Below are 27,825 nucleotides of genomic sequence, written 5' to 3'. Positions count from 1 at the left end.
AATTTAACATTATACGTAAACAGTTGACTGTTTTTAGTTCAATAGTCTTTTTTTAAACTTTTTTTTTTTTTTTGTATGTGTGAAGGTAAAATACTTTCTTGCACAGTTGATGTTCAAGTCATTTTACTGAGTGGTCCGGCTAGAGACCATCCTATCGAGGGTGTGTGTGTGTGTGTAGAGCTTTGTGAAGGTAGAAGAGTTGATACTGAGGGCTTTACATTGAGAATTTTGCAATTTTGGCAAAAACAAAAACCAAAAACCCAGATAGACAAAAAATATATATATATATATAGTCCCACCTGATGCACAGCAGGTCGGCGTTTCTGAAGCTATAAGAGTTTGTTGTCGCTGTTCCTGAACACTGAGACAACTCTAGTAAGAGATTTCCCAGGGCCAGCACCCTCCTGGCTGGCCCGGGGCGCCCGGGGCTGCTCCCCCTCCCGCACCCCGCTGCGCCTCTCCGCCCCCCTCCCGGGGGCTCCTGGCGTCCCCACCGGCGTGCGCCCCCGGGCCGCGGTGGCTGTTACCGTGCGGCCCTCCGGCCAGGCGCGCGCTCGAGGAGTCTGTCCGCGCAGCCGGGTGCAGGTGGAAGGTGGGGGGCGAGGTCTGCATCTCCTTTCGGGAGCCCCAGCTCCGCACCTTGCCGGCCAGCGCACGGATCCCAGTTCTGCCTCCAGGCGGATTTGGATCCTATTTCTCGTCCCCCTTTCCCATCCGGACTCCCCAGAGGGAAAATGGTCCCCGACGCTGAACGAAGTGTGTGTGGGGGGGTTGGGGGGTGGGGGGGTGGGTGACTTGCTTTTTAATGTTTTTTTTTCTTCTTTTTTCTATTTTTCTTAAATAAAGGTTCATTTCTGTACAAGCACGAACTCCGCGGCGCCTGCGAGATCCCGCTACCACACGGCCGCCTCGTTCATTTCGGGGGGGTGAGACAGGTGGTTCCCGTAGCTCGCGCCGCCGTTGACCGAGAGCGAAGAGAACGGCGGGCTGGGCCCGAAGACCTCGGCCGACATGGAGTGCAGAGGCCCGGGCAGGCTGGGCTCGGGGCTGGGCGAGTCCCCGGGGGGATGCGCCAGGATGTCAGTGAACCGCTGCGCCTCGCTGGACGGGTGGTGGCCGGGCAGCGGGTGCTCCAGGCCGCCCAGGGGCGTCCCGGAGGGGCCGGACGACGGCACGAAGGGCAGGTCCACGGGCGTCTGCGCCTGCGAGGACGGGGGGCCTTGCGGGAAGAAGTCGTAGTTGCCCCCCGGCCCGTAGTACTCGCTCTGGTAATCTGCGGGGCGGCGGGGAGGAGGACGTGAGCGGAGGAGGAGGGACGCGAAGGCAAGTCGGGGGGCTCCCGTGCGGGGCTGGCCGCGGGAGGGGCCTGGCGCGAACGCGGGAGCTGCTCCCCGCCCGCCCGCCCGCCGCGTTCGCAGGCGGGGAGCCGGCCCTGGTCTCCACTACGCCCCGCGCTGAGCCGCCGGCCTCCGCCGCGTCGCCCCCTGGCCAGAGCGCCCAAGCAAACCAGAAGCGCCTCCCGCGCTGCCACCCGCTTCCTACGAAGCGGACGCGGCCCGGCCCGCCTGCCGCTCGGCCGCACACTCACCTCCGTAGAAGGAGAAGGGCCCGTTGGGGATGAGCTCGCCCGGCTCCAGGCGGTCCACCAGCGGCCGCATCCGGCGCGGGCTGCGGAAGAAGGCGTGGCGCCGGGCGCCCAGCGCGCTTAGCTGCTTCATCCTGCGTTCCTTGGAGCGTCTGTTCTGGAACCAGACCTGAAGCACATAGGCGGCGGGGTGAGGCCCCGCAGACAACCCCCTGCCCACTTCGGGTGCGCGGCTGGCCGGCCCCGAACCCCTCCAACCGCTAGCTCCACACCGGGCTCCGAGTGTGGGTGTGTGTTGTGTGTGTGCAGGGGGGTTGTGGGGGGGGGGGGGTGGTATGACTCTTACTAGGACCGCGCACGGCGGCGGCCCCTGAGCCAATGATATACGGGATTCCCGACTGGGGACCTGGGCAAGCCGCCCTGCCCGACGTGAGGCACTTGAAGTTGTTTCCAACAGTCACACTGTCACAGTTGTAGCTTCTGGAGGCTGTACACACATAGACACGCAACCTCCCCGAATAGTGTCAGACACGGGCAGCTTCCCATTCACGGTCCCTGGCAGCCCCCTCCCCCACATGATCGTGACAGAGAACTAAACAGCCTCCTGTTGACACTCAGTCTACCAACGATAGTGATGCCAAAACCCACAATCTCCTCTTCATATCCGCGCAAATCTCCCAGTGCCAAATATATCTATCCGTAGCCTCTCACTGACAAGACAGAGACAGGCAACCTTCCATTCACTATGCACAGGATGGTACAGCCTCCCGGGGCGCAGGGTCTACTTGCATAAGTGTGCCCACGCTTACTTAGTCTCCCAGGCACATCCAACCACATCCTCGAAGAGCCTCCGCAGGTGAACCAGACACCTAACCTTGGGCTTGAGACTCAGGCCCAAATCACATGCAGCTCCAAGTCCTCACAACCCACTAGCATAGCTGCCCAGATGTCCACCTCCCCTCCCTATCCCACTCTAGACTGCCAGAGGCTGAGCTGACTCCAGCTTGGGCCTTTCCCCCTTCAGACCGGGATGCCCCCATCTCTCTCTGGAGAAGAGGTTTCTGCTCTGGGGCTTGTCTAACTGAGGCATGAGACCCACAAAGTAGAGGTTGGAGACACAGAGGGAGATCTATGTTGTGGAGAAACCAGTGGAACTGATTAATTCTGGCATGCTCTGAGACCTCTGGGTTCCTTCCAAACAAGGTGGGTGGTGCAGAAGAAAGGGTCCCAACTTCCTAGCAGTGTCCAACACCGTCTCCTCCTCCAGCCTCATGCTGAGCTCCCCATTCCTCCCGCTCTGCCACTACCAGCACCAGCACCAGCTTCAAATTGGGAAATGGAGGCTGCCTAGGGATTTCTGATGCCCTACACATGGGGCAGCACAACACAGGTCACCAGTGGAGGGGTGTGTCTGGGCCTCTCCAGTCCACCCCCTCCAGCCTCCCAGGACTCACTCCCCTTCTTGAGGCTGGGTTTCCCCGGCTTGGCCGGCCTGGTTGCCTGCCTAGAGGAGCCATGTCGGTCTCTGGGGGAATGGAGTGGCATGCCCAGGCCCTGACCTGGATGACACGCATGTTGAGGCCAGTCTCCTGAGCAAGCTGCTCTCGGATATGGCGTGTGGGCTTGGGAGTAGCAGCGAAGGCCGCCTTCAGAGTTTCCAGCTGCTTTGCCTTGATGGTGGTACGTGGCCCCCGCCGCTTGGCACCCAAGTTCTGGTCGTCATTTTCGTTGCTGCCCCCTTCCTTGTCTGATACATTGGCGCTCTCTGAGTCCTTGGCATCATCCTGCGATGGGTCTTGGGAGTCCGGAGACAAACTGGGGTCACTGCCCGTGGTGGCTGGGGAGAGGGAGGGGACAGGTGAGCAGCGGCCTTAGTGGGCCTTCTTCCCCCAGGACCCACCCGCCCCTAATGAGCTGGGAATTAGGGCCTCACCCGAGTGGAGGCTGTTCTCTTTGGCGACACTGCTGTTGCTTAGGTAATCCTCTTTGCAGACAAACTTGTTCTCATCGATGATATAGAGCTCCTCGCCAGTAGAGAGCTGCTTGTTACACATCATGCAGGTGAAGCAGTTTAGGTGAAACACTTTGCTCCGTGCTCTCCGCACCAGGTCGCTAGGGGAGATGCCCTGTGCGCAGCCCGCGCATTTGGTACCGAAACATCTGTGAGGTGGGAGAGGACGGGTTGGTGAGGGGCAGGGGGAGAACAGAGGCCAGGCAAAGGACGAAAGAGAAAGAGAGAAATTAGAAAGTGGAGGAAGAAGCAGAGGAAAGGGGATAAGAAGAGAGACAAAAAAGAGAGGCAGAATGCCCATCATGCGGTAAAGAAGGCAGGAGAGGGCAGGGGCACCAGTGAAAAGTCAGTGAGGGGATACACAGGGTTAGAATGCGATTGAGGGGCCCAAGCTGCAACCCCACCCCCAGCCTTATGCCCCGTGTTGTCCCAGAGGAAAAGAGCGCCTGCGGAAGGAGGCGAAGGAGGCGGCAAGGCGGTGATGGGAAGGGGAAGGGAGGCACTTATTTCCTCATTAGATTCAGAGAACAAATTCTAATTAAAGCTCCAAGTAAACGCGACCCGAGCGCCGCTTTTCTCTCCCAGCGTCACCCTTCACCATAAAACGACCCTGCACATAGGCTGAGGATTGGCTAGGTCCAGTCCCGCCGCCGGTAAAGAAACAGCCGCGGAGCGCGCAGACGGATGCAGCTGAGCCACCGCCAGGTTCAAGCCCAAAGCCCGGCAGGTTGGCGCAATCTAGAGCCACTGCGGGGCTCTAGGTGCCCGGCTGCGCTTTGCGGGAGCCAGGCCTCTGGGGCCCATTGGCAGCTGGCACCGCTCTCCGGTTCTCCGGTTCAGCTCTAGCTGGTATTGGGGACACCAGGTGCCGCTGGCCGAGGTTTGGAGGCTCAGCCTGCGCTTGCTCCCGGATATACCACCCTGCACAGTGCTTTTCTCCCTGGTTCCCCGCAATCAGAGACACGCTTCCTAGGGCAGCGTTGGGGACAGCGCATTCTGGGCCTCTAACCAAAGCAATCCGTATGGTTTCGTGCCCCCACCTCCTCTCCCAGTTTGACCTGTCACCACAAACTCGGAGAAAAGCAGAGACCAAGTCAAAAGAGTAAACTGGGAGATTTCAAACCAGTAAAGAGGAATTAAAATTCTCATTTGCTCCTGTTCTTCTGGGCTGACTTGTGTGTTTGTGTGGATTTCATGGCAAGATAGTGAATTTTAGAGAATAAATTAAAATGCTAAACGAAGGAGGATCATCTGGAGAGATCTCCGGGCTCCGACAGCCAGACCCGGGTTTTCCCCCGCGTTTGGCAAGGAGGTGGGGCAAGGGGATAGTGCGCAGTGCCTGGGAGAGCTCCGAGCAGAGCCTGCACCACAAAGCCGAGCTTCGCGTTGGGCGGCCGATCCTCTCGCCAACCCTGGCAGCCGGGAAGCGGGAGGGAAAGGTCTTCTCCGAGGCTGGAGCCTTGGGGCATTTCACAGGCATGGTGCAGTTTGCCCAGGCCGGCGCTTGAAGGCTGGTCAGGGTTTCAAGAATACCCTGGGATGTGCACCAGAGGTGTTAAGGCAGAGTTTTTCCTGCCGCTGTCAAGGCAAGGGACTCAGACACTCCAGGCAAAAGCCTAAGCGGTTCCCGCCAATACCTTTTGGAGACGAAAAAGGCAGTGTGGCATGTAACTGGCCTGGGCTTCTAAGCTCAGCCCGGAGGGTGAGCAACCTGGGAGGCTCGGGAATTAATACAGTTGCTGGAAAGGTGGTGGTGGGGGGTGGGGAGACTGGAGCTGGGGTTACAACGCCCGGGGCTGTGCTGCCTCCTTCAAACCTTGGAGGGGCTTCTGGGTGCAATCGGACTCAGACCCTTTCTTCCCAGGTACGTGCAGCTAAGCCAGAACCCACAATTTCCAGGACGCAAGCAGGGCCGCGTCCCGGGCGCGCAGCGCCAGCTGGCGAAGAGGCGGGTGCCCATGGGACTTGGCTGCCCTCTCCAAGGCTGCTCCTAAGGCGGTTGCTTCGGCCACGCTGACCTCTGATCCGAAGCTGGCCGGGAAGGGCCCGCGGGGAGGGAGCAGCAGAGGCGGGCCAGGGAAGTACTCACCGGAAAAAGTCGTTCTTGCAGTAGAGCTTGCCTTCCCGGGAGAAGCACTTCTCGGTCAGGTTGCATTTACATTCACAGCACTGGACGCACTTGACATGCCAGGCCCTGTCCAGCACGTTCAAGAGGAAGCGGTCCAGGATGGGCCTTTTGCAGCCAGCACAGTGCACCATGGTCTTTGGTTCGGTCGGGTGAGGCCGGGAGAGCGAAGAGCAAGTAGAGCCTAGGGGATGATTCCCGAAGACGTCAGCAAGAGCTCCCCAACCCCTCCAAAAAGAGGAGACACACTGGGGGTGCAAGCCAAAACCTGCACCAAGAAATCAAAAGGGGCTGGAAATGAGGCTGATGGGGAGCGGTGGGCACCTCGGTGGAGTGTGCAGCCTGGGAGTCCCAGGGCACCGGGGCACAGCAGCGCGGCTGCAGCTCCTGGGACCAGCAAGAGTCTCAGGCCGGGAGAAAGCGACTGTTCGGCCCAGAGCCCTAGGAGGAGTGAAGGTCACCGAGAGCAGCGACGGGACAGAAATAAATAAAAAGGAGCCAGAGAAAGAAGAGCAGGACGCAGCGAGCTCGGGTTGCAGGGAAAGCGCCGTGGAGTTCTCCTGGGCTTGAGGTAGAGCTGTCAGAAGTCAAAGTGCATCTGCTTTTGCCGGGGTATGAGGGCGGGTGTGTGTGCCGGGCTGCCTGCCACCGACCAGAATTTCCCCTCCTCTTTTTTTGTTTTGTTTTGTTTTGTTTTTGTTTTTGTTTGTTTTTTTAGAAGAAAAGAATAAAACGAGTGTTGAAGCTTTGGATCCTAAGCGGCCGGCATCGCGCGGCGGGTCGGGACGCGCCGGCCTCCCGCGGTGGGCCTGGGGGAGGGGGTGGGGGCAGGCCAAGGGAGGAGGGAGGGAGGGAGGGGAAGGCCAGAGGAAGATCTCGTTGTTGATTGTTGTTGCTGCTTAGATTCCCGGGGTTTGGAGAAGTGTTTGTGTCAGTCGTGAGCGCAGAGGGACAACTCCAGGCGGACGCAGCCAGGTGCGCTTGCTCGCTCCCCACCGGCCCAGTCCCGTCACCTCGGCCCGCGGCCCGCCTGACGGCCTCCGTGTTTTCGGGACGGCCCTCCCTGCTTCTGGACTCCTCCGGGGAGGTGATACGGTCTGGCTCCTCACCGCGCCTGGCCGTGCATCGTGGCTCCAGTCACAACTCGCGGCCGCCTGGGCGCGCAGCCCCGCATCTCTCGGCCCGCGCTCCGGCTGCCTGCGTCCAACCACACAGTCGCTTGACTTTCTTTTCCTTTTCCCTTTTTTTTCTCGTTGTGATGGCAAATCTGGGTTTCCTTTCTAGCCTTTTTCTTTCCTTCCTTCCTTCCTTTTTTTTTTTTTTTTTTTTCTTTTGCAGCGGGAGGAGTCGGGGGGAGGGGGAGTAGCTTGGAGAGCTTTTAAAAAAAAACCCGTCCTGGTGCAGCAGCTATAGTTCGGCGCGGCCGGAACAGTTCAGCAAGGGCCGCTGCTGTCGCCGCCCAGGCCGCAGTTCGTTGCTGGCTGTCTCCGGACAGGCGTCCCTCTGTCCCTGGTCTCCTGGCCCAGTCCGCCGCCCTGGCGCGTCTCTCCCCAGCTCCGATGGCTCGGTCACTGCTCCTGGCTGTTGGCTGAGCTCTGGAAGCCCCCTCGCCTTAATGCAGCGCCCGCCGACGTCACCGCGGCCTGCGACCAATCAGCGGCTCGCGGTCCCTCTGTAAACCATTCTGCATCCCCGGGCCGGGGAGAGTGCCGGGAGACCGCGTTTAGAGGATCAGTGGCGGCCGCATCCCCGGCCCCGCGCGGTGCAGGCGGCGGGCAGCGAGGTGCCCGAGCCCCTCCTGCTCCGGTAAGGCCTCGGTTTGGATGGGAAGGACTGAGAGCGCGCGGGAGTAGGTGCAGGCGGAGGGCAGAGTACTGTTGGAAGGTGGGATTAATCCAAGGTGGAACCTTGTTGGAGGTTGGGTTGCAGCTGGGTCCGGGAGCCCCGGCGGTCCCGGCGAACTGTTTGCCTTTGCAATTCAGCGGGTGTGGGGCTTCCCCCGCCCCCTTCTTCGCGCTTTCTTGGCCTGAAAGTTTGTCCCGAGCACAGCGCGCGTTTTTGCGGTAGTGGGGAAGGGTGGGGGAGAGCCACAGAATCTTCCTTCTCCGATCCCTCCGTGCCTTGTCCCCCAGTCCATCCAAAGTCCATAGGGTCTCGGTCTCCCGGAGACCTGCGTGTCTGTTTCCCGCAGCGCGGTCTTGGAAAGTTGATTCCGGCGGTTTCCTGATGGGGGCGGGGGAGACCGGAGGCGCGGCGCCGGGGAGGGGGAAAGGAGTGGGTGGGGAAGCGCCTCGGGTGAGGAGTTGCAACCCAGGCGAGAAGTTGTATGGAAACTGTGATCCGGAGACACCTTTTACATACAAAAACAAACGACTAGGCGGGAAACTGCAGGGCATCCGTGGCGGCTGGCGGGTGGTGGTAGTGGCAGTGGGAGGCCGAGACGTCTGGGGCTCCACGGACAGACTGCAGTGGATTCGGGTGTGCAGCGCACGGGCTGGGTGGGCCCGGCTTCTCCTCCCCTGTTCCAGGTTCCCGGCTAGCCACAGCTTCCCGAGACCACTGCTGACCACACCCACGTGCTCACTCCTCAGGGAGCCTTTACCTCCCTAATTCGGAGTATAACCTCGGGACCACTGCCCCGCGGGGGCGGGGGACAGATATTCCAAACGTGGGGCTCAGGTCCCGGTCCTGAGAACCCTAGCCTCGAAGAGTCACTCCGGTTTCCCGGCTTACGCCAGTCAAATACCAAATACCGTTCTGGACAGCACCATTCCTGTGCTAACCGGGGATTTCTCGTGAGGTCTGAGGTGGCAGGGCTGGGGAGTCCTGTTTTTGCTCCTCGTTTTTTTTTGGGGGGGGGGGGGAGGGTGCTAAGAAGTCTCCTTCAGCCCTAGTGTGGAAGAAAATAAAGATGGGCAGCTGGCCAGGTCTAGCCGGTATTTTGGAATCGGCCTTTCGATCCCACTCACGGTGGGGGACTATGACATCTCACACAAGGGCCGGAGATTAAGTGGGGGAAAATGCGCGCTGAAACACAATTGCAATGATCCTGAGCTGGTCCGGGATCCAGCTCCCTGCAAATGGAATACCCTCTTCGAACGAATCGGGAAGCCGCTACAGAAAATTTGGTTTGTGCTCTGCGGGAATGGAGTTTTGGGGCTCTGCCAATGCCCCTTTCTTGCCTTCAAGCTTCAGCCCGCACCACCCTGCAACCCCGAGGCCACCGCCAGCCCCCACCTCGCCTCTGGTGTCACCTTTTCATTGGAAGCCAAAGCCGAGGTCCAGCGTTCCACTCTTTGGCGTTTAGCCCATCCTGACCTCTAGGCGCGGGCCCTCTAACATCTTCTCACCCTCTCCGAAAACACCTGGGCTGGGGCTCCCCGCTGCGGGAAGGGCGGTGTTGGGGCTGGTTATCTCTCTTGCATCAGCCCCCTCCGCCGGCCTCTTTCAGGGCCCGGCTCAGGTCTGGAGTAAGACGCGGAGGGCGGTTCTCCAACCCTGCAGGCCGGCTTCGGGAGATCGGACTGGGTGTTTGGGCTCCTCCTGCCGACCCAACACTCCCAGGAACCAGCCGATCCGTACCCAGTTCTCCAGCTCCCGCGGAGGCGCTAGGAGCTGCTTGGCTCAGAGGACCCCATCTCCTCCACCTGGAGCCCGAGGAGCCTCCCCAGCCCGCTGCGATGGGTGAGACCCGCGAGGAGGGGCTGGTCCAGTCCAGCGGTCCCCACGCTCCGCCCCCCCCCTCCGCCCCCAGCTGTCCTGGTTCTCGCTGCTAGCGCCCTCGACCTAACCGCCCCTTTCTGGAATCTAAAGCCATCAGAGTCCCGAGTGGCTCAACCCCCGCCCCCGTCCCAGCTGGGCTCCTTCTCATGCAAAGCAGAGGGGCCGTGGGGGTGGAGGGCAGTCGGCGGGGACCTACGGGTGACAGCTGGACCCTGCTGCCAGGCCTTCTTGTACCCAAGGCCTGCTGCCTCCTTTCGGGTGGACAGGAGGGGGTTGCTCCACCCGTTTGGGGGTGCTGTGATCTTGGGACCTCGGACCAACGCGGTAGGGGAGTTGAGGATGAGAAGGGACGCAGGCTCTGGGGCATCAGGGTCTGCTTATCCCCGTGTCCAGATGGTTCAGTTAACAGGTTTGTGGGAACTCATCCCCCGTGTCTACCAGGGAATACGGAGCGCAGCTCTAGGCGCGCCTCTTGGCTCCTGAGTCTACGTTTAAAGTCCAGACCTAAGGCCTCCCCGGCGACAGCACACTATATTAATGTGTTATTTTCATTTCCATTGAGCTTCTGTTTTAAAATGTATGTGGTCGCCCAGTCTTGGAGAGAAAACTGAACCAGCTTTCCAAATTAGCCGCCTCCGAAGGCTCTCCAGCTCAGCTCTGCATTTAAACCAGTGGCTGCTCGGCGAAGAGCACCAAGCTTCCCTTCTCACCCTCACCACCACTCGCTGCCAGCATCCCGAAGCACACAGCGCTTTCCTAGGCAAGGACCTCCAAGGCACACAGACCCACAGTCCCGCACACCGCCCCCAGGGCGCGGGAGCTCTAGGCTGGGTGCCCTGAGGGTCAATTTCGCCTCTGGCCCTTCACTCGGTGGCCGCGGAATCCCCTCCACCTCATCCCCAGGCTCCTTTGGAAAAGGCCCCGGAGGGGCCAGGAAGCGGCTTTCACAGTACAAGTTTCCCTTCTGAGAAGCGTCTTGAGGGTCCCCAGAGGCAGGATCCTGCTGGGGAATTGGGGGACGGAGGGGCTTCTGTTAGCCCTCCCCAGACACCCTGCAGTTTTGAGGGGGATCGACGGTGCCCTCTCCTGTGTCTGATTTCCTCCCGTGATCTCTGTGGTTCCAAGCCCCAGATCGCTTTGCTCCCTGACGTTCCCGCGTGGCTCGCGTGGCCCAAAGACCCGAGCCGGCCAGGCACCATCAGCGGCTGTAGATGCGAGAGGGGCGACCGCCCCTGGCGGCTCCCCTCCTTGCCCACCGCGCTCCGGGGCAGCCCGCCGCCCCCCCAGAACAGCGCGGTGAGGCCGTGACGGAAGGCGCTCGGGGAGGAGCGGACTCGAGGCGGTTAACAGCGCCCGGCTTCGCGCACCGCCGTAACCAGCCTCGCCCGTGCAGGCAGAGGGCGGAGGGAGCGGGCGGGTCTTCTCCAGGGGTCCAGGAGGCCGCACAAACTCCGCACAGGCTCGGCGGAGACGCTACGCACGAAACTTTGGCCCCGGGCCCTAGGATCTGATCCTACGTCTTCCGCTCTCGCCTTTGCGCCTGGTTCAGGTTGTCTTAATCTCACTCCATCACTCACTCCTGGAAATGACCTACTTTTGTGCACCACTTTACAGTTTATATCACGATCTCCCCTGAACCGCATATTAGGGAGGGGGAGCGGATTTGTCTTATCTCCTTATTCCCGGGGAAGAAACCCACGTTAGGGGTTGGCCCGGGATCCCTGGGCCCGTGCCCTATGGAAGGTGAGAAATTTGGGGTGGGGGCTTGTCACCTTGCACCGCTGTGTACTTTGGCCCCAGCGGGGAACGGAGGGGGTGGGGGACAGCGAAGCGGGGGGGAAAGGGCAGCATCCGGCCCGGGCTTCACGGTGTGCGCTCGGGCTGGGTAAACAAGGCTGGCTTCCCACGGGGACAGGGAAGGGGGGGCACCCTGAACCTGGAAGGGGCGGGGGAAGGTCAAGCGTGGCGATCTCAGATGCGAGGCAGCGCCGCGGAGCAGAGACCAGTGGCGGGTAGTCGCGGAAAGGAGAGGGTAAGTGGAGGAGGCAGGAGAGAGAGAGAGAGAGAGAGAGAGAGAGAGAGAGAGGAGATGGAAGTGAGGGGAGAGGGACAGGGAAAGGGAATAAAGACAGAAAACCAAGGGGAAAGAAAAGAATAATGGGAAAGTAGGCAGGAATAAAAGAAGGGTAGACGCGCTGGGGGAAATGCATCAGAGGAGTGGAGGAAGAGAAAAAGGGACCCAGAAAGACATGCGGCAACATAAAAGGCGCGCGGCCGAGCACCCTGCAGGGGCTAGGGGGACATCCGGTGGGACTCGAGGGTGCACGGGTGTGACAGTCGGTTCCTAGGCGGGAGAAAAGGAGGCGGCGCGTTTGGTGGGCGACTCAGCGCCCGTGGAAAAGCGTGCGAGCAGCTCCGGGCAGGAATCCAACAAATAAATAAAACGTCTAAGACGGCGTGACAACAATGTGTATTTGGGTGCGTGCCCGTGTTCCTCTGTCTGAACACACACTCACACCCGGTAAGGAAGACAAACGGGGCTCGTGCCTCAGAGTAATTAATCCTCTCACTAATTGACTCTCTCTCCTTACCTAATGGTCGTGGTCACTGCTGATATCTGGAGAGATATCAAAGATGGGGAGAAAGAGAGAGAGACCCCCAAAGCTAACCAGGTTTGGGACTGGAACTGTCCTTTCTGGACTTGGCAGCTCTAGGCCCCCCTTCCTCTTTTGGTGGCAGAAGTCAATAGATGTTGCCGCCCCACCAGCCTCTCCATGTTTGCATTAATAAAGATCTCCTCATATTAGGGATAACCAGGAGCTGTCCACACATACACTGAAGCCTTTCATCAACCTCAGAGGCTGAAAGCCACCCCACTGCCCCTCTGCTGGACATTACCTACTTTCAGGCAACACCAAAGTTGCTCCCCCAGGAGCCCCCAGCCCCTGCGCCGCCTTCTTTCACTCATAACTTAATCTTCCCAGGGCCTGAGATGTGTCCTGCAGCCCCTAGTGGAGCACATGAAGTTCTGAATGGGTTGGGAAGCAGCCATGGATAGATGGAGGGAGAGCAGCCGAAGGGACGTGGCCAGGGCAAGCATGGGGAGATGCTTCTAGAAACACCCACTCAGACACAGGTGGAGGGATACAGAAGCACAGAGGAGAGCAGTGCACCTTGCAGAAGTGAAGCCTCCAGGGACAGGAGAAAAAAAAGATAGATACTATGCAAGGTAGGAAAGAGTGTCAAGTGTGTGGAAAGGCAGCCAAGGTGACCATGTCTCAGTGACTGTGAGGGGGACCCTTCTATCTGTGTGCAAGCATGGGGAGGAGCCCATCTATCTTTCTCCCACAGCACCCTCTGTTCTCAGGACTGGGGAAGGAGGCAGAGGAAAGGGTGTTGGATGTGGATCAACACATTGGTAGCCAAAAGCGGCCCAAGGCCCAAGGCCCACAACTGGTTTGCTGATACAGCTTTGAGGCTTGCATTTGGGAGGTGAATGTCAACTCTCACCCCTCTGAGGTGGCAGCTCTGCTCTGTTGCCCTCCTCCGAGGCTAAATAAATAATTGCTGAGGTCCATAAACTGCTTAGCCTAGGGAGAAGAAGGAGCAGGGAAGGGCATCTCCCCAGGAAAAAAAAAAATCCACTTCCCTCTCACCCCCCACTAAACACATTCTTAATTGTCCCTTGGGAACATTTGTACCTTTGACCAAAGCAAATCCCCAAGCAGTAACAGCAAAATTCGTCATAGGGGCTGGCAGTCCTGAGAGAGCTAGGGGTCTGGGAAGGGGGAGGCGGAAGACATGGCAGGCACGTCTGAGAAGGTGAGAAACTTGGCTCTTCTTTCCCTGTCTCTGTCATGCTATAGAAAGAAAGTGAACAAGAGGAATAAAGTTCCGGGGGAGAGAAAGAGAAGGACATATAAAAGGCAAATCCAAACCAGAAAGGAAAGAAAGTGAAGAAGAAAGAAAAAAGGTGGTGGTGGGGGGAGATGTGCTAATAAAAGAGGGTGATGGCAGCCCCAGGAGGCTGGGCCTTGTCCCAAACCATCGGTCTTCATTGTCTCCGTGTGTGCAAAGGCAACTCTGCCGGCATAAGGAAAAGCCACTATTGGAGCCGCGGCTTTATTTTATATCCTATACATCAGGAGGGAGGCAAAGCTTTATTTTCGCCAAGAGACAGATATTTTATTTCTCTCTTACGGTTTTATGTGTGAGAGATGTCAGGTTGCCACAATGGATGGCTAATGCATAGGCAAGAGGAAGCCGTGTTGGCATGCTGTGTGTCATGGGGTCTTGGGGGGGTGAGCGGGCCTGGGATTTAGGGCTGATGGGACACTCTGGGGGATTTCTGCTAAAACATCTCTCTTCATAAATCCAGAAGCATGGTCAGCTCAACAGGGAGAAGAAGGAGTTTTAGAGGGAAAAGAGTTGGGCTTAGAAATAAATGAACACACAAAGGAGCCGCTTCCCTTCCGACAGGCTGGGGCAACAAGAGGCAAGGTGGCCCGGTTGGAAAAACAGAGACCCACATCCAAATACACGCGCACCTTGGCAGGGAAGTGTTTTCCTACAGAATCCACTATCATTGTGCTTCTTTTGCTCGGTTTTGTATTTTTTCACCTTTTTCTTCCCTTTCTTCACCAGAAATCTTTTTTCACCTCCTCAGAGCCTTGGGGGGAAAGAGCTATTAATTTGCAAATCATCTGATCTGTGAAAGGATCAAGATGCCTGTTTTTCACCGCTAAATCCAATGTCTTGGGTGGACACACATATGCACATGCGAGCCAGTCATGCTGGGAATCCTGGGAGTAGAGGTGCTAGATTGGATTCCAAGAAATGTGCCCCACCCCTCCCCTCACTTCCCCCTGGGACCTACAGGGTGAATGAAGCCTCAGATCCCAAATTGTATAATATCCCTATTTTTGAACCCAGAGAGAAGCAGGAGATGAGGGGACAAAGAGAGAGGGAAGTGGGTTAAATGACATGTGCCTTTCAAGACTTGAACTAGTCTCCCTACTCCCAACCCCCACCTCCACATCATTTCTTCCAAGAGTTCCAAGAATTCTGTTCATTCTCAGGTCCTACTCTTCCAGTTTTTTGAGTTCTTGCTCTATAACCACTGTGGAACAAAAAGGTGATTTTGCTCTTTTCCTCTTTCCAGGGGATGAGAGGCGGCACTGGATCTCTAGACAATGAACACGGCGGACCCAGCCACATGGTACTTAGCTGTGGCCTCTGGGGAAGTCATTAACCTTTTTGGGCCTCAGTTTCTCCATCTGTATTAGGCTAAGTGATTGCTAAGGTCCCTTCCAGCTTCAACCGAATGAGATAATGTGTGAAAACATTTTGTAAACGCTAAAGCCGGACGAATGCCAGGGATTATTATTATGATTCTAATCAATCCTCTTTTCTCCACATGGATCTTGGCTGTTTAGCGCCAGCAAGCAGGCTAAAGAGGGCTGAAAGCGAGAGAGCTTAGCGGAGATGGAGAAGCTCTGTGGCGTGGACAGAAAAAACCCTGCATCTCCAGAAACATTCTGTCTCTGTGTGCCCCCCAGGCCTGGTGCGTAGGGGTGGGGAAGGGGAGGAGGCCTGACTCTGTATGACCCATTGCAGTCTACATGGAGGGAGAGAGTATATTTCTTCTAAAGCACCATTTGTCTCCAAGTGACTGACATAGGAACCTGATGCGAGGGCGATCTGCGATTGTTTTTTTCCAGGAAGAAAGGAAAGAGCAAGGTGTAGCTGATTAGCAAGTTAATTATTTCAGTATCCCAAGGGTTCCAGTGTGGTGGTAAGTTGTCCAGCCCTGGTGTAATTTCACAGTCCATGCATTTCCTGGTGAGCACCTGGGGTGCCCGGGTCTGTCTCTCTCTCCATCCACCTGCCTCATGTCTTCCTGACACACCTGGGGAGGTGGGTAAGGATGAGGAGGTAGATGGCACAGTGCACACATTTGGCCTAGGCTGCAGATGGGGGAGCGAGGCAGAGAACAGAGTGGAGGAATCCTCTACCGCCACTGAGCGTTTAATTATCTGGCCTTTCCCCTTCCCTTTTTTAAAAATCTTTTGTTTAATAAATATTAATGAAGCAGATAATCCGAAAGTGGAGTTGCTGTGAGGTTATTTTCCCCACTCTCAGTGCTGAGGGCAAGGGGGTACAAGGGGCCCTTTGGCCTCTTACCTCCTCCTGGCCCCTGCTAATCTCTCTTAAGGCTCAGGTTTGCTTTCTCAACTCCAGCTACCACTTGGTCTCCGGCAGCCTCCTCCACTCAGACTTCAAGATCTGATTTCCCCTTGGGGGAGGGGAGGGAGGATTGTCAAATGGATGCCTCCCTCCAAGAGAGAAGTTGGGGATGCTGAACATCAGCCCCAGAATGAGCAGCGTCTGCCATTCTCTGCTCTCCAGGCTGGTGGGGCCAAGTCCCCTGCCGCTCCTCCTGAGGTGGACGAAGGGAGGGCCCTGCCGTTTACTTAAGACCGGTCCCATCTGCTCAGACTGCCCTTTCATAAGGGGAGGGATTTATGCAGTGTCCTTGTGCACAGATCTGGGATTTGCCTGAAAACCTCGGGCCTCCAAGAATATTGTTGAACGCTAAAATGTTCAGCCACAGAGATGATTCATGATTTGTCTGCATGGGCAGGGTGAGTGTGCGTGTGCGTGTGTTGGGGAGAGGCACATGCATTGATGGGTGCTTCTTACCATTCCTACTTCTAAATCCAAACATTAGGAAACTTCTTTTTCTGTATTTACTCAGGAGGCAGCCCACGGCACCAGGCTCCAGAGAGCCAGCTTCCTGACTTCAGCGGTGTGAAGATGATCCAGTACATTTTTGGTTCTGGCTTTCAGCCGTCCCCCAAGCAGGTTGGCTGGTATCCCTGCTGGTGGAGAGGGGCTGGGGGCTATCTGGAAAGATAGTTCTGATGACTGCTTCATTGTGGGTGGCAGAGGATTTGGGGAATGGAGCTGGGTGAATTGCTGTTCGAACTACTTTTGGCTGTCTTTACCTTATAGGCCTTGGGGATCTCACTAGGGGAAAAGTTAGAGAAACCCAGAACAGAGGAAGGCAGGTGTAAGGAGTTTCTTGGCTCCATCTTGGTTACTGCCATGCCAAAAGGAAGCCCAGGGATAGTAAACAGAGATCATGCAGAGCAGGGGTTTGAGGTTCCATGTGGTATCTTGGCCCTGGTTCCTGGGACATTAAGAAGTCCTTCACAAGTTGTAGAAAGACCCACAAATTCCATTTCTTTGTAATCTTTAGGAAGTAAATGCAACCTCTTTTCACTGCTTAGTGACTGGTAAGGTACATTTTCGGCCCATATGAATCTCATTTGTGGTTTTGCCATTTTCTTTGCTCATGTTCCAGTTGGGACTTCCCAGCTCTCGAGTTTTCTTTTCCCTCAGGCCATCCATTAGTTAGCCAACAGCCTGGGCCATGGGTTGGCACACATTTTGAAAGGTGAGTTTGGCAGGCCCGTAACTACTTGCAAGCTTGTTTTCATTTGGGCTGATGGGACCGTACAGCTTCCCCGTCAAGAAGAAGCAGGGAACCATTTCTGTGACTCTTCTAATGAAGGATTTACTACTAATTTGATAAGTTCAATGCTCTTTTTACTCATTCTGAGTGAATAACTTTGTCAGTCAACCCCAAGAGTTTGTAGAACCTATAAAAACACTTCCTTTGGGCTCCCTGTTTTAACACATTCTGGGGCTTGGGCTTGCCTCTGACAGACAGGGGAGGGGCAGAAACATTCCAGAGACCTGGTCTGAGAGTGTTATCTCTTCTTCTACCCCAAATCCTCACCCTCCACTTTATCTATCTTTACTGCAAATGCAGAGACCTCCTAGGGAAGTGTGAAGGGATGGGTCTTAATCAGGTTTGGGGAAAGAAGAGGAATAAGTTGAGCTCAAAGAAAGATGGGGACAGTCGGAATGTTAGGGGACGCTGCTCTGTGTGTTGTATACGATAGCCTGCAAATTATGCATTGGTTGCAGCAATCTACAGTGTATAGGTCGGCATTTGCCAAATGTCACTTGGCCGTAACAGTGTTAAATAAAATTGTAAGAAATGCTACTGGGGCTTGCATGGGTTATTTAATTCTATCAATGATAAACAATGTTAATGTGTAGCATCTCAGCTGGCACAATATCATGTTTCATTTATATATGCCGAGATATATTTAAGCATGAAAGATAGAGTTTTCCAACACATATATTTCCCAATGATTACTTAGAAGAAATGTGATAGAAGCAGCAAAAACCTCTTCTCTCTCCACATAAACTTGCACCCTGCTCACACGGATTGCCAGTTGCACAAGTCCACATGGGCAGCTAGCCACATACATACTGTCACAGTGGGCCTTCACTGGTAAATGTAAAGGTCGATTCTGTAAGTGTAGATCCAGCTTTAGGCACTTGTACACAATCACATACACACATATACCAGCATTTTAGTCTTTGGTATGTTCACACACATGTTCTCACACACTGCTGCATAAACGGATGGTGATGTGAACACGCAGACCATCCCACACGTGGATATACACACACACACACACACACACACACACACACACGTAAGGGTCCTCCCATGAGTGTCCACATGCAGGAGCATCCTGAATAAGTGTGCATCTATGTCCACGTGCACGTTTGTACATACATACTCCCACACCCCTGCTCTGTTGTGTACACCGGCAACACTCCATATGGCCATGGTATAACAGCTGCCCTGTTATTCTCAGAGGCTCCAGACCTGGTGGACAGTATTTGAATTGGGTGTTTGCCCTGTATGAGCCCTGAGGCCTTCAGAATGGGAGGCCAGAAGGAATAGGGTCAAGATGCCAGCCTGCCTGGCCTCTGATGAAAATAATATGAAACTGTGGGGGATGGGACTGTTGGGAAGCTGGTCTCCACAGATAGGGATGCTTCCAAAAGAAGATCAATCCTTTATTTGCTCATTTAAGATCAGAATACCTGAGAGGCTCCTGTGGTCCTGTTTCTGCTGTCACTTATCTTTGTGAGCCTAGGTAACCTCCTCTCTGGGTCTCACTTTCTGCCTCTGTAAAGTGAAGTATTGGCCCAGACCAGTGGTTCTCGGCCCTGGTTACACAGTAGAATCATCTGGGGGAGCTTTTCAAAAAATACAGACACCTGGGCTCCATCCCAGACCAATTAGATCAGACTCTCTGGAGGTGGGTGCCCAGCATCTTATTTTTTTAAAAACACTTGAGGTGATTCTATATTCAACCAATGTTGAGACCCACTGGCCTAGATACTCTCCAAGGCCCTTCCAGCCCTAAAACTGTGCTTTGAAGGACTTTTTATATATAAAGCACCATGCTGGGCACCAGGGCACTCTGCTGAAAGTTCTAATTCACTTGCTTCAGAAGTTATTATGAAGCCATTAAAATCATTCTTCAGTTTAGGAAGAGTATAATTTTTTTAAGCTTCTTTTTTTTTTTTTAAAGATTTATTTATTTATTCATGAGAGAAACAGAGAGTGGCAGAGAGGCAGAGGGAGAAGCAGGCTCCCCGCAGGGAGGCCCACATGGACCAATCTCAGATCCCAGGATCACGCTCTCAGTCAAATGCAGTGCTCAACGCTGAGCCACCCAGGCGTCCCTTTTTTTAAAGGTTTTATTTATTTATTCATGGGAGACACAGAGAGAGAGGCAGAGACACAGGCAGAGGGAGAAGCAGGCTTCCTGGGAAGAGCCCATTGTGGGACTCAATCCCAGGACCCCGGGATCACAACCCGAGCCAAAGGCACTCAACCACTGAGCCATCCATGTGCCCCAGAAGAGGATAATTTTTGAACAAACTATATTTATCCTGGAAAAACTCTTCCCTGCATTTCCACTTGTCTCTTTGTTTCCTTCTTTGTTCCAATTCCCCATTTCTCAGACTCTCACTCATCAAACATTAATTATATGCCATATATGCAAATGCTATAAGCAGGTGCCCGATAACTGTGATAGATACCTTGCTACCTGCCCATATTTTATGTCTAGCTCCCCATCCAACCTGTCGGGTAGCAGAGTATTTTTAGTAGGGTACATGATAAGGCACAAGCCCCGGGAGGGAATGTTTTCTCCCTCCCCCAGCTCTGAGTCAGGGAACAGCAGCCCCTCGGCCCATGCCCCAGTTCTGGAGGCTGGTGAGGTGGCTGCAGAAAGCCTTGAGCTGCGTGTCCTAGAAAGCTGCTCTCAGACTTGGGCCTTGGGGAATCCTACCTTAATATTCTCCAGCAACCATTCCCCAGACAGAGCCAGTCCCCCTTGAAAACAAATCTGCTTGTAGCCCCGCACCTGCCACCTGCCAGAGGAGGCTGAGCCCAGCTGAGGCTCCTCTTCCATGTGGCAGGTGGAAGGCAGAGCTGGGGGTGGGGGTAGGGGGCTGTGGGCCCTTTATCTGTTGGGGATGCTGATGAGAGTAGGGGCAGGGGTTCTGCCTTTGATGGGGGGGATAGTAGAGAAAGGGTTAATTCTAGATGGAAGGCCTCCACTTTGGCCTCCATGCTATCACTCACCAAGCTGATGTTTACCGCCTACCACTCCTGGGGAAACTCAGCACTGTCCAGTTCTCTCTCTCTCCCCAGCTCCATTGGCCGGCTGACAAGACAGGTCAGGCTGGGTGAATTTTCTCCCGAAGGCGTTCAGACTAGTTTTCTTTAGGGAAGTTGTTCCACTGTGGCTACGGCCCCACCATCCAGGTGGGCACTGGGAGGTCGTGTCGGGGCCTGAGGCCTCTGTGGTTTCAGTTCTCTGTCTCCCAACCCTGCATGCTATTTCTCCATTTGCCTATTTCTCCCCTCTCTCTTTCATTTTGTCCCTATCCCCCTTGATGACATGGCAAGTGAGGTCTCCACCCCTAGGGAGGAGGCACATCAGGCACCAAAAGTGGCTGATTGCAGCTGATACCTCGGGGCCTTGCAACCCTTCCTCTTTTCTTCTCTCTTCCCCTGCACAGAGGGCAAGCCTGTTCCTAAGGAGGGAGCCTGAGACACCGCACAAGATCCCCGGACTCTAAATCTCCAGAGCCCAGCTTCCCACGCTTGCGCCCCTTCCCAGGGCCTACCTCCCCTTGGGCCTGTGGAGCATCACACCCCAGGATGTGATGGATTCCCCAGGCACCTTCAAAGGGCTCTCCACATTTGTTTGCAATGCAGACCTTGAATCCTGCTCTGGTCATAAATGTTGTTTATTTTGACTAGGACCTACTGAAAGGGGAATGGGGGTTAGGGAGGGCACAGAAAGGATGCCTAGGGAAGATCATAAAACCATTAGCAGGACAGGGCCTTTAGGGGTCACAGGATCATAGAATTTTCTGGCTGGAAGGAACATAGGCCATTAGGAAGGTCAGAGATGACCCTCTGTCAGCAAGAGGCCTCTAGGTGCCACATGGAGCTAGGGTGGGGAGCTTTGGGCCTCTTTCTAGAAAGTGGACACACAGTGTGGGGGCATGACCCCCCAATAACCTTACACGGGGTGGGGCAATAGTTGTTGAACATGATGGATTTGCCCTCCCAGTGGGAAGAACCAGTTGCTTGAATGTGTAGTGGAACCTCTTGTTCTGGGAGTGGGCACAGCTCTGGGTAAAGGAAATAAAATTCTGTTTCCACCATTATTTGGAGCAGCTAGTAGATACCAGGTGCTAAGCCCAATGCTCTTCCAGTACCTTCAAAACAATTCTGAAAGAGATATCATCTCCATTTTGTAGATAAGATAAACTGAAGCTCAGAGAGAGGAGGTGGTTTGCCCAGGGTCACACAGCAAGTTAGTGGCAAGGCTGGGACTAGACCTTAAGACTTTGGACTCTTTAAACGTAATCTCCTTCCCACCTCCTCTCCGCTCCACCACACGCTTTGGTCTGGTCTTGAGTGACCAAAGGGAGCAGGGCTTCCTTCCCTCTAAAGCTCATGGTGGGGCTCAGGAAAGCTCAGGAGCAAACCTCCTTCTAGTAAGAACATCAGAATCTAGGGCTCCTTCCAGTCCCCGGCATAGACCTGGCTCACTTTGCAGAGAACTTGCTCCCATAAATCTTGCCATCATCAGGAAACCGTCTTGGTTACCCTTTATTTGCTGTGTGAGTCAGAGCAAGTTGCTTCACCTCTCTGGGCCACATCCTCCCAATCCATCTCCAGACCTGAGGTCTTTGTGGAAGGTGAGGGTTGGTGGAGGTGGTGGCAAGCTGGTCCCTTTTGAACTCCTCTGCGGTGTCCCAGCTCTGGAGTGGGGATGGTAGGAGGAAATGAGACTTGGTTTTGCCATCAAGGCTGACTCAGACCACAAAAAAGGCACCTCAAAAGCAGGCAAGGCTAGGCTGGCTAAAATCTCTGCTGAGAATGAGAGGCTGAGAGCCAGGGCAGAAGCTGGGCTGGGATGAAGCAGCTTAAGTGCCAAGTTCTTCCCTGACCCCCTGACTGTGTAATCCAGTTGCTTGGACAATGGAAAATCCCCTTCTCCCCCACCTCAGCCCCCTCCCTCACAAAAGCCTCCTAATAGGCCTGCCAGCTTTGGGGCGCTAATCAGCCCAGACAGCACTCTGGGAACAGGTTGCCAGGTTGTCCCCCTCCCAGCTGACCCTCAGTGGAAGATGGGGAAGGCTGGGAGGGGGCAGGACATGTGTGTGGTGGTGGAGGTGGGGGCGTCTCCTGCTCTCTGGCCTCTCCGAAGGATCAGGGACACTGATGGGCCTCCGTGCTGAGGCAAACTTCAGGGCTAGGTCCTGGGGCAGAGGTGCCTTGGGCAGGGCTTCTTATTAAACAGCCCCATTATTTCATCCAGTGTATTCCTTTCATTTTTATTTGAAGACGGCTCCCTCCCCAGCACCTTCGCCTCCCCACCCCCTACACTTTCACTCATCCTTCTCTGGAGCTGCTGACAGCTGCCCTGCGGGTGAACTCCTGATCCTCCTGTGGCTGGAGAGACCTTGGGGGTGGGTGGGGGGGAGCGGTCAGGCCAGAGCATGCCTCCTCCCAGCTCCCCCAGCCCCCCCTCAAGATAGCAGCACCTCGGTTCCAGGAATGAGACCTAGAAGGGAAGAAAAGGAAGGAGGGAAGGAGTAGGCAGGAGGAGAACCAGGAGGAGGAAGAGAGCAGAAGAAATGTATGTGTGGAGAGAGGGGAAAAAGAAGGAAAAAGAAAACCAAGAAGCAGCACTGGAGAGGAAAAGGGAAGTCTGTGGGGAAGGAGAAAGGAGAAGAAGGAAAGGAGGAGGGAGGGCTGGGCCAGAGGATTGGGAAGGACTCCTAGGAGATGCTTCAGGGCTAGGGGTTGGGGGAGGCAAGGTGGAGGGGGCGCTGCATCTACTGCAGGGAGGCCCAGGTCTCTCCAAGTGTATGGGATGAGGCTGGAGGGCTACCCCCCCCCCCCCCCCCCCCCCCCCCCGGGAAGGCTGCCCTCCCTCTGGCTGAGGGGAAGCCCTGGGAGGCCTTGGGATCCATGATGGACAGGTACCCTGGGCTGTAATCAGGGGGTCTCTAGCTCGCAGTGGTCGGGGCTGTGAAGACCAGCCAGGTGGAGCCCATCAGTTCCTTCCCAGGATGGTGACTGCTTCTTCCCGGCCTGCCTGCCCGCAACGCCTCAGCTGGCCTCGAGGCTACAGCTTTTGCCTGCTCCTCTTTGGTTACGGTGCCCGTTGGGAATTGGTCCTAATTGTTGGGTCTTATGATGTGATGATGGACAGGGCCTTAAAGACCCAGATTTTCCACCCCTTTGCTTTACAGGTGGGGAACGGAGGTCTAGGGAGGGGAAGAGCCTTGCTCACGGACACGTAGCGAGTTCACAGGGAGGCCTGCCTTCCTAGGATCACAGGTGAACAGGGAATCAAGAGCCAACGAGGAGCAGAGCTGCCTGATGTCTCTCTGTAGAGGGCCAACATCCCGTCCCCTCCACTGGGAACACTGCCACAGTGTTTTCTATCCTAGGGGAGGGAAAACATTTGTGATTACAATAGTTAACCACATTCTGAGGATATGCTGGGAACTTTGACATATATTATTCTCAATAAATTTTTTTTATAAAAAATATTTTATTTATTCATTAGAGACACACAGAGAGAGGCAGAGACATAGGCAGAAGGAGAAGCAGGCTCCCCACGGGGAGCCCGATGTAGGACTCAATCCCAGGATCCTGGGATCATGACCTGAGCCAAAGGCAGACGCTCAACCACTGAGCCACCCAGGTACACCTATTCTCAATAAATCTTCACATATATCCTGCCTGGGGGCTATTCTATGACCTGTGTTTACAGAGACATAAGCCAAGACACAGAGATGTTAAGTAATTTACCCAAAGTCACACAGCTAGGAATATGAGCTGAGATTTGCTTATGCATGCTCTCTCTTGGATGATGATAGCCAGTGCTGTCCAGCTTCATCCTATTTTCTACCTCCACCCCATACTCCAGGGATTAGATCTAAGTCAACCCCCATCCTGCCATGTAGGACTGATATTGTCAGGGAGAACCCAGCTGGGTGGAATCCTCTGACCGTGACCCACTGACTCCCACCAAAGACCCCATAAGGACAAGGGTAAGGTCCCCTGAGACTCTGTGTGATTTATCTGGTGATATTGTTATTTTATGGGATGGGCCAAAGAGGTGTCAGGAAGCAAGTTTGCTGTAAATCTCTTCTCTCTGCTCCCTTTCCCTCTGCATGTCCCCTCCTGGGATTTATGATGGAAAATGTTCAGAGCTAGGGACTTGGGGCTTGGGTTCAGGCTTGGGGTGGGAAGGCAAGGGACAATACATCTTCCTCCTCTGAGATCTGCTAAATGTGTGAGTGGGTATGTGTGCGAGCACTACCCGTGCTCCATCGCTAGCCTGCAGCATACAGACCACAAAATCTCTATTAAGACCTCCATGGCACTCGAACGGCTCTGCGGACAGAGTGTATTGCCTGCACTCGAGGTGTGTATGATGGGAACCAACTCATAGGCTAGTGCCCCATGTGTGCTTGCCTCACGGGTGAGTGTGAGTTTCTGGATCAGGCCAGGAGCCCAGGAGCAGAGCCCTATTAGGAGCAGATGTGTGACCCATATGCAACCTCCAAAGATGGAAACAAACAGGGGGTTCTCCATGGGGCATGGAGCAGCAGGAAAGGAACCTGCTTCTGGGTACTTTTAGCCACTGGGGAGGGCAGGTAGGAGGACAGCTTAAAGGTTGCCTTTAAGAGACACCAAGGCTCCTGTCCCTGAGTAAAATGGGCCCAATTGGAGAAGTTGTCTTGGCCTGATTGTGGGTGTTGTGCTCCAGCATGGGTCCCTGGAGAGATGGGAGCAGGAACCTACTAACCTGACTTCCTCCATCTGCAGAGCCTGGAGCATGGACATCTCCTTGTTGTAGGGTCTGTACCAGGAGGTGAGCACGAGGTCACACAGGTGCGCTGTCTCCCCTTTCCCAACTCTCCCCCATCATGAGTTTTCAGGGCTGTGAACGCTGGGTTGTTTTGTTCTCTGCAGCCAGAGATCTAGAGATAGCTCAACCCAGACAGGGACCAGGATGGGCAAGGAGAGGGAGAAGAACCCCCTTCCCACCACAGAATTCCTCACATAGGTTCTGGTGGCCTCTACTTCTGGTCCTCTCCATTGCAGGGGGATTTATCCAGAGTCTGTGGCACCCAGAGGACATGGTTCTCACCTCATAACACCCCAGAGTCCCACGTCCAGTGTACAGGAACTTAGGGGGTGCTCAGTGAATCCTGTCAAATGAATCCAGGAGAAAAGCAGAGACGTCACCCTTCATGTTAATACCATGGCACTCTCCCATCCCATTTTTTCCCTCTGCTCCTCTCTCAGCTGCCCAGACCAGGGCTGTGCTGTGTCTCTGGTTAAATATATGGAATTATCTATTACAATACTTCAATATTTATTACATTGATTTCACTTTAAATGCTTTGTAAATCATAGCAAAAAATAATGGCCTTCCAACAGAGAGTCATATACCGTAATCAACTGGAAGAAGTCGGCATTGTAATTTAAAATAAAAAAAATCCTTATGTGAGTCTCTCGTTTAAATTAAGAGACAGGACGTGATTCAAATAATAAGACCCCAGTGAGGCTGGTTTTTCTTGGCAAATTAGTAGAGGTTTTAACTGGAACTGAAAAGGTGTTAAGGTGGAACACTGACCTTATTAGACCTTAATTATTTTCTGTTGTTACATTCCTGGAGCAGAGGGTTTTCTCCCCCCGACAACCCCCCCCCCCCACCCAAAGTGGCCATGTAGTGTCTCATCGCAGGAACTTTGGCTCTAGAGAGATATCACTTCTCAAGATGTATTAGTGGGATAAAAAGCAGACACTTTGCCTGTGTCCCTTTGCTTCATCCCAGTGTCCGGGGCTCCCAGAAGTCCAGGTTGGAGGCAACGTTCTTGTCCTTGAAAGTGAAGAACTCACCTCACTGTACCACTGCCAAAGATCTGGGCTCCAGCCTCAGCAGCTGCATACAATCCAGGAAGCACTTCCCCTCTCTGAACCCATTTCTTCCCTGCCCTGGGGTGATTAGTGGGAGCCTGGCTGTAAGCTGTGAGGTGCTACACAAGTAGGAGGGACTTCCTGGCCAGCCTGGGTGTAGAGATCCAGATGTAGAGATAACTTAACCAGACTTTGATTTGAGTTTTGCTTCCCTCTCTCCTACCTTCCTTGTGACTTAACTCCAAATTCTGCTCCCACCCCACCAAGATGGGACAAGGGAGAAAGTTTAATTTCCTAATAATATGGCTGTAAGATAGGCAATAGGCAATATACCCATGTTACAGAGAAATAAACTGAGGCACAGATAATGAACTACCAGCCCTCCCCTGTCCCCAGCTGCTGAGAGGCAGAACTGGGATACGAACCCAAGTGTGTCTGACCTTGGATCCATCAAAATCCCAAGTGGCAGGATGATGATGGCTTCACGAGTGCAGGGATTTGAAGATGATTTGTTCACTGCTGTATCCCCAGCCCCTGGAATAGTGCCCGGTACACAGTGACTAATAAATATTTTTAAATGATGAATGTCAACTTTAAGGGGAGGTTTGGTGTAGGAAAAGCGAGTTAGCAATAAACAGCTTACTGGGGGCTTTATCTTACCTCACAGTTTCACAGAAGGCTCTGTGCGGTAAGGAATTTGGGGCTGCATTTCCTTGTTCACGGGAGCCCCTTCTGGCAGTTTTTTTTTTTTAAAAGATTATTTATTTATTTATTTATTTATGAGAGACAGAGGGCGGGGCAGAGACATAGGCAGAGGGAGAAGCAGGCTCCATGCACCGGGAGCCCGACGTGGGATTCGATCCCAGGTCTCCAGGATCAGGCCCTGGGCCGAAGGCCGCGCTAAACCGCTGAGCCACCCAGGCTGCCCATCTGGCTGTTTTTATATCCAGTTACCACCATGCCAGAGGTTGGGGCCTCAGTGGTAAAGGGGAAAGGAAATAAAATGGGGAAATGGCAACATTGGTGGTAGAGTAATATCTCTGCAGACACGTGCAGATTATACTCAATTGATATCACACAGGGAAATAATATCTTGCTCCTTGGCAGAAGAACCCCTGGGAAGACCTTATGGAGAAGAGAACTCCACACATTTTCCTAATCAATCCATCCTTTAATTTTATGACTAAAGATATCAGCCCTTGATGCAAAGGCACCAACCTTTCATTTAGCCAGTTTTTACTGAGCACCTACTATAGGCTGTGCACTAGGTTAGGTCCTGGCAGGGGCTAGGATGCCCGTGGCATCGCTCATGGCCCTCAGGAGCATAACCAATGCCTCGGGAGGCCACCCTCAGGACAGCCAGGTTTGTTCATCAACTTGCTTGGCTCTTCCTTCTCTCTTCCCTCGTGTGCAGAGAGTCAGCATCTCACTCCAGGTCAGCCTCAGGATTTCTCTCCCCACTCTCGCCCTCACTTCTCACCCTCCACCCCCAGCTCCCTGGCTGATGGAAAAGGTACAAAAGGGAATCGGAGAGATTCTGTGCTGTTTGTTTTGGGTTCAATGGAATCTCATTTACACGTGTTAATTGCAACTAATTGGCACTAATTGGATGAACAGGAAACCCTCTGGGAATACTCATACCTTTAATTTGTAGTAAATATCATTAATTAACATATGTTAATTAGAACCAATTAACATTGATTAAGGGTTTCCAGTTACTTGGAAAGTACAACTCTGTGTCCTCCTCTCTTGGTTGCCTGAAGTCAGCACAAAATACAATATGTGAAGTCTGGGCAGGGAAAGGACAACCCTTTTGGAGACCTCTCCAGGTAGGGGGTAGCCCCCACCCAAGGTGGGTGCTTGGAGGATGGCACCCTGCCCTCTCCTGCCCCAGGGCAGAGGGGTGTGTTGGGGTTAGGGCTGCGAGGTTAGCACTTACTTGTCAGGGAGTGAGAGAGTCTGACTTTTGG

General features: G+C 54.4%; 1 protein-coding gene across 1 annotated transcript; it reads right to left on the bottom strand.

Annotated features, from left to right (window-relative positions):
• On the bottom strand, positions 1 to 6,534 carry LHX1 (LIM homeobox 1). Its single transcript, XM_038548027.1, has 5 exons — positions 5,686 to 6,534; positions 3,519 to 3,745; positions 3,145 to 3,422; positions 1,589 to 1,754; positions 1 to 1,273 (listed from the first exon to the last, which is right to left on the bottom strand). The coding sequence occupies exons 1-5, from the start codon at positions 5,853 to 5,855 to the stop codon at positions 894 to 896; spliced, it is 1,221 nt and encodes a 406-aa protein (XP_038403955.1). The 5' UTR covers positions 5,856 to 6,534; the 3' UTR covers positions 1 to 893.
• Positions 6,535 to 27,825: the final 21,291 nt, after the last annotated feature.

This window comes from Canis lupus, chromosome 9 (genome assembly GCF_011100685.1).
Source record: "Canis lupus familiaris isolate Mischka breed German Shepherd chromosome 9, alternate assembly UU_Cfam_GSD_1.0, whole genome shotgun sequence".
Taxonomy (NCBI): domain Eukaryota; kingdom Metazoa; phylum Chordata; class Mammalia; order Carnivora; family Canidae; genus Canis; species Canis lupus.
Note: the sequence above shows the minus strand (reverse complement) of the source record. Positions and strands in the feature narration are given on the sequence as shown.

Coding starts and splice junctions, on each gene's coding strand:
- LHX1 (XM_038548027.1), bottom strand. CDS start 5,855: ATGGTGCACTGTGCTGGCTGCAAAAGGCCCATCCTGGACCGCTTCCTC. Junction 1,755..3,144: donor TCAACATGCGTGTCATCCAG/GTCAGGGCCTGG, acceptor TATGTGCTTCAG/GTCTGGTTCCAGAACAGACG. Junction 1,274..1,588: donor GCCCTTCTCCTTCTACGGAG/GTGAGTGTGCGG, acceptor GCCGCCCCGCAG/ATTACCAGAGCGAGTACTAC.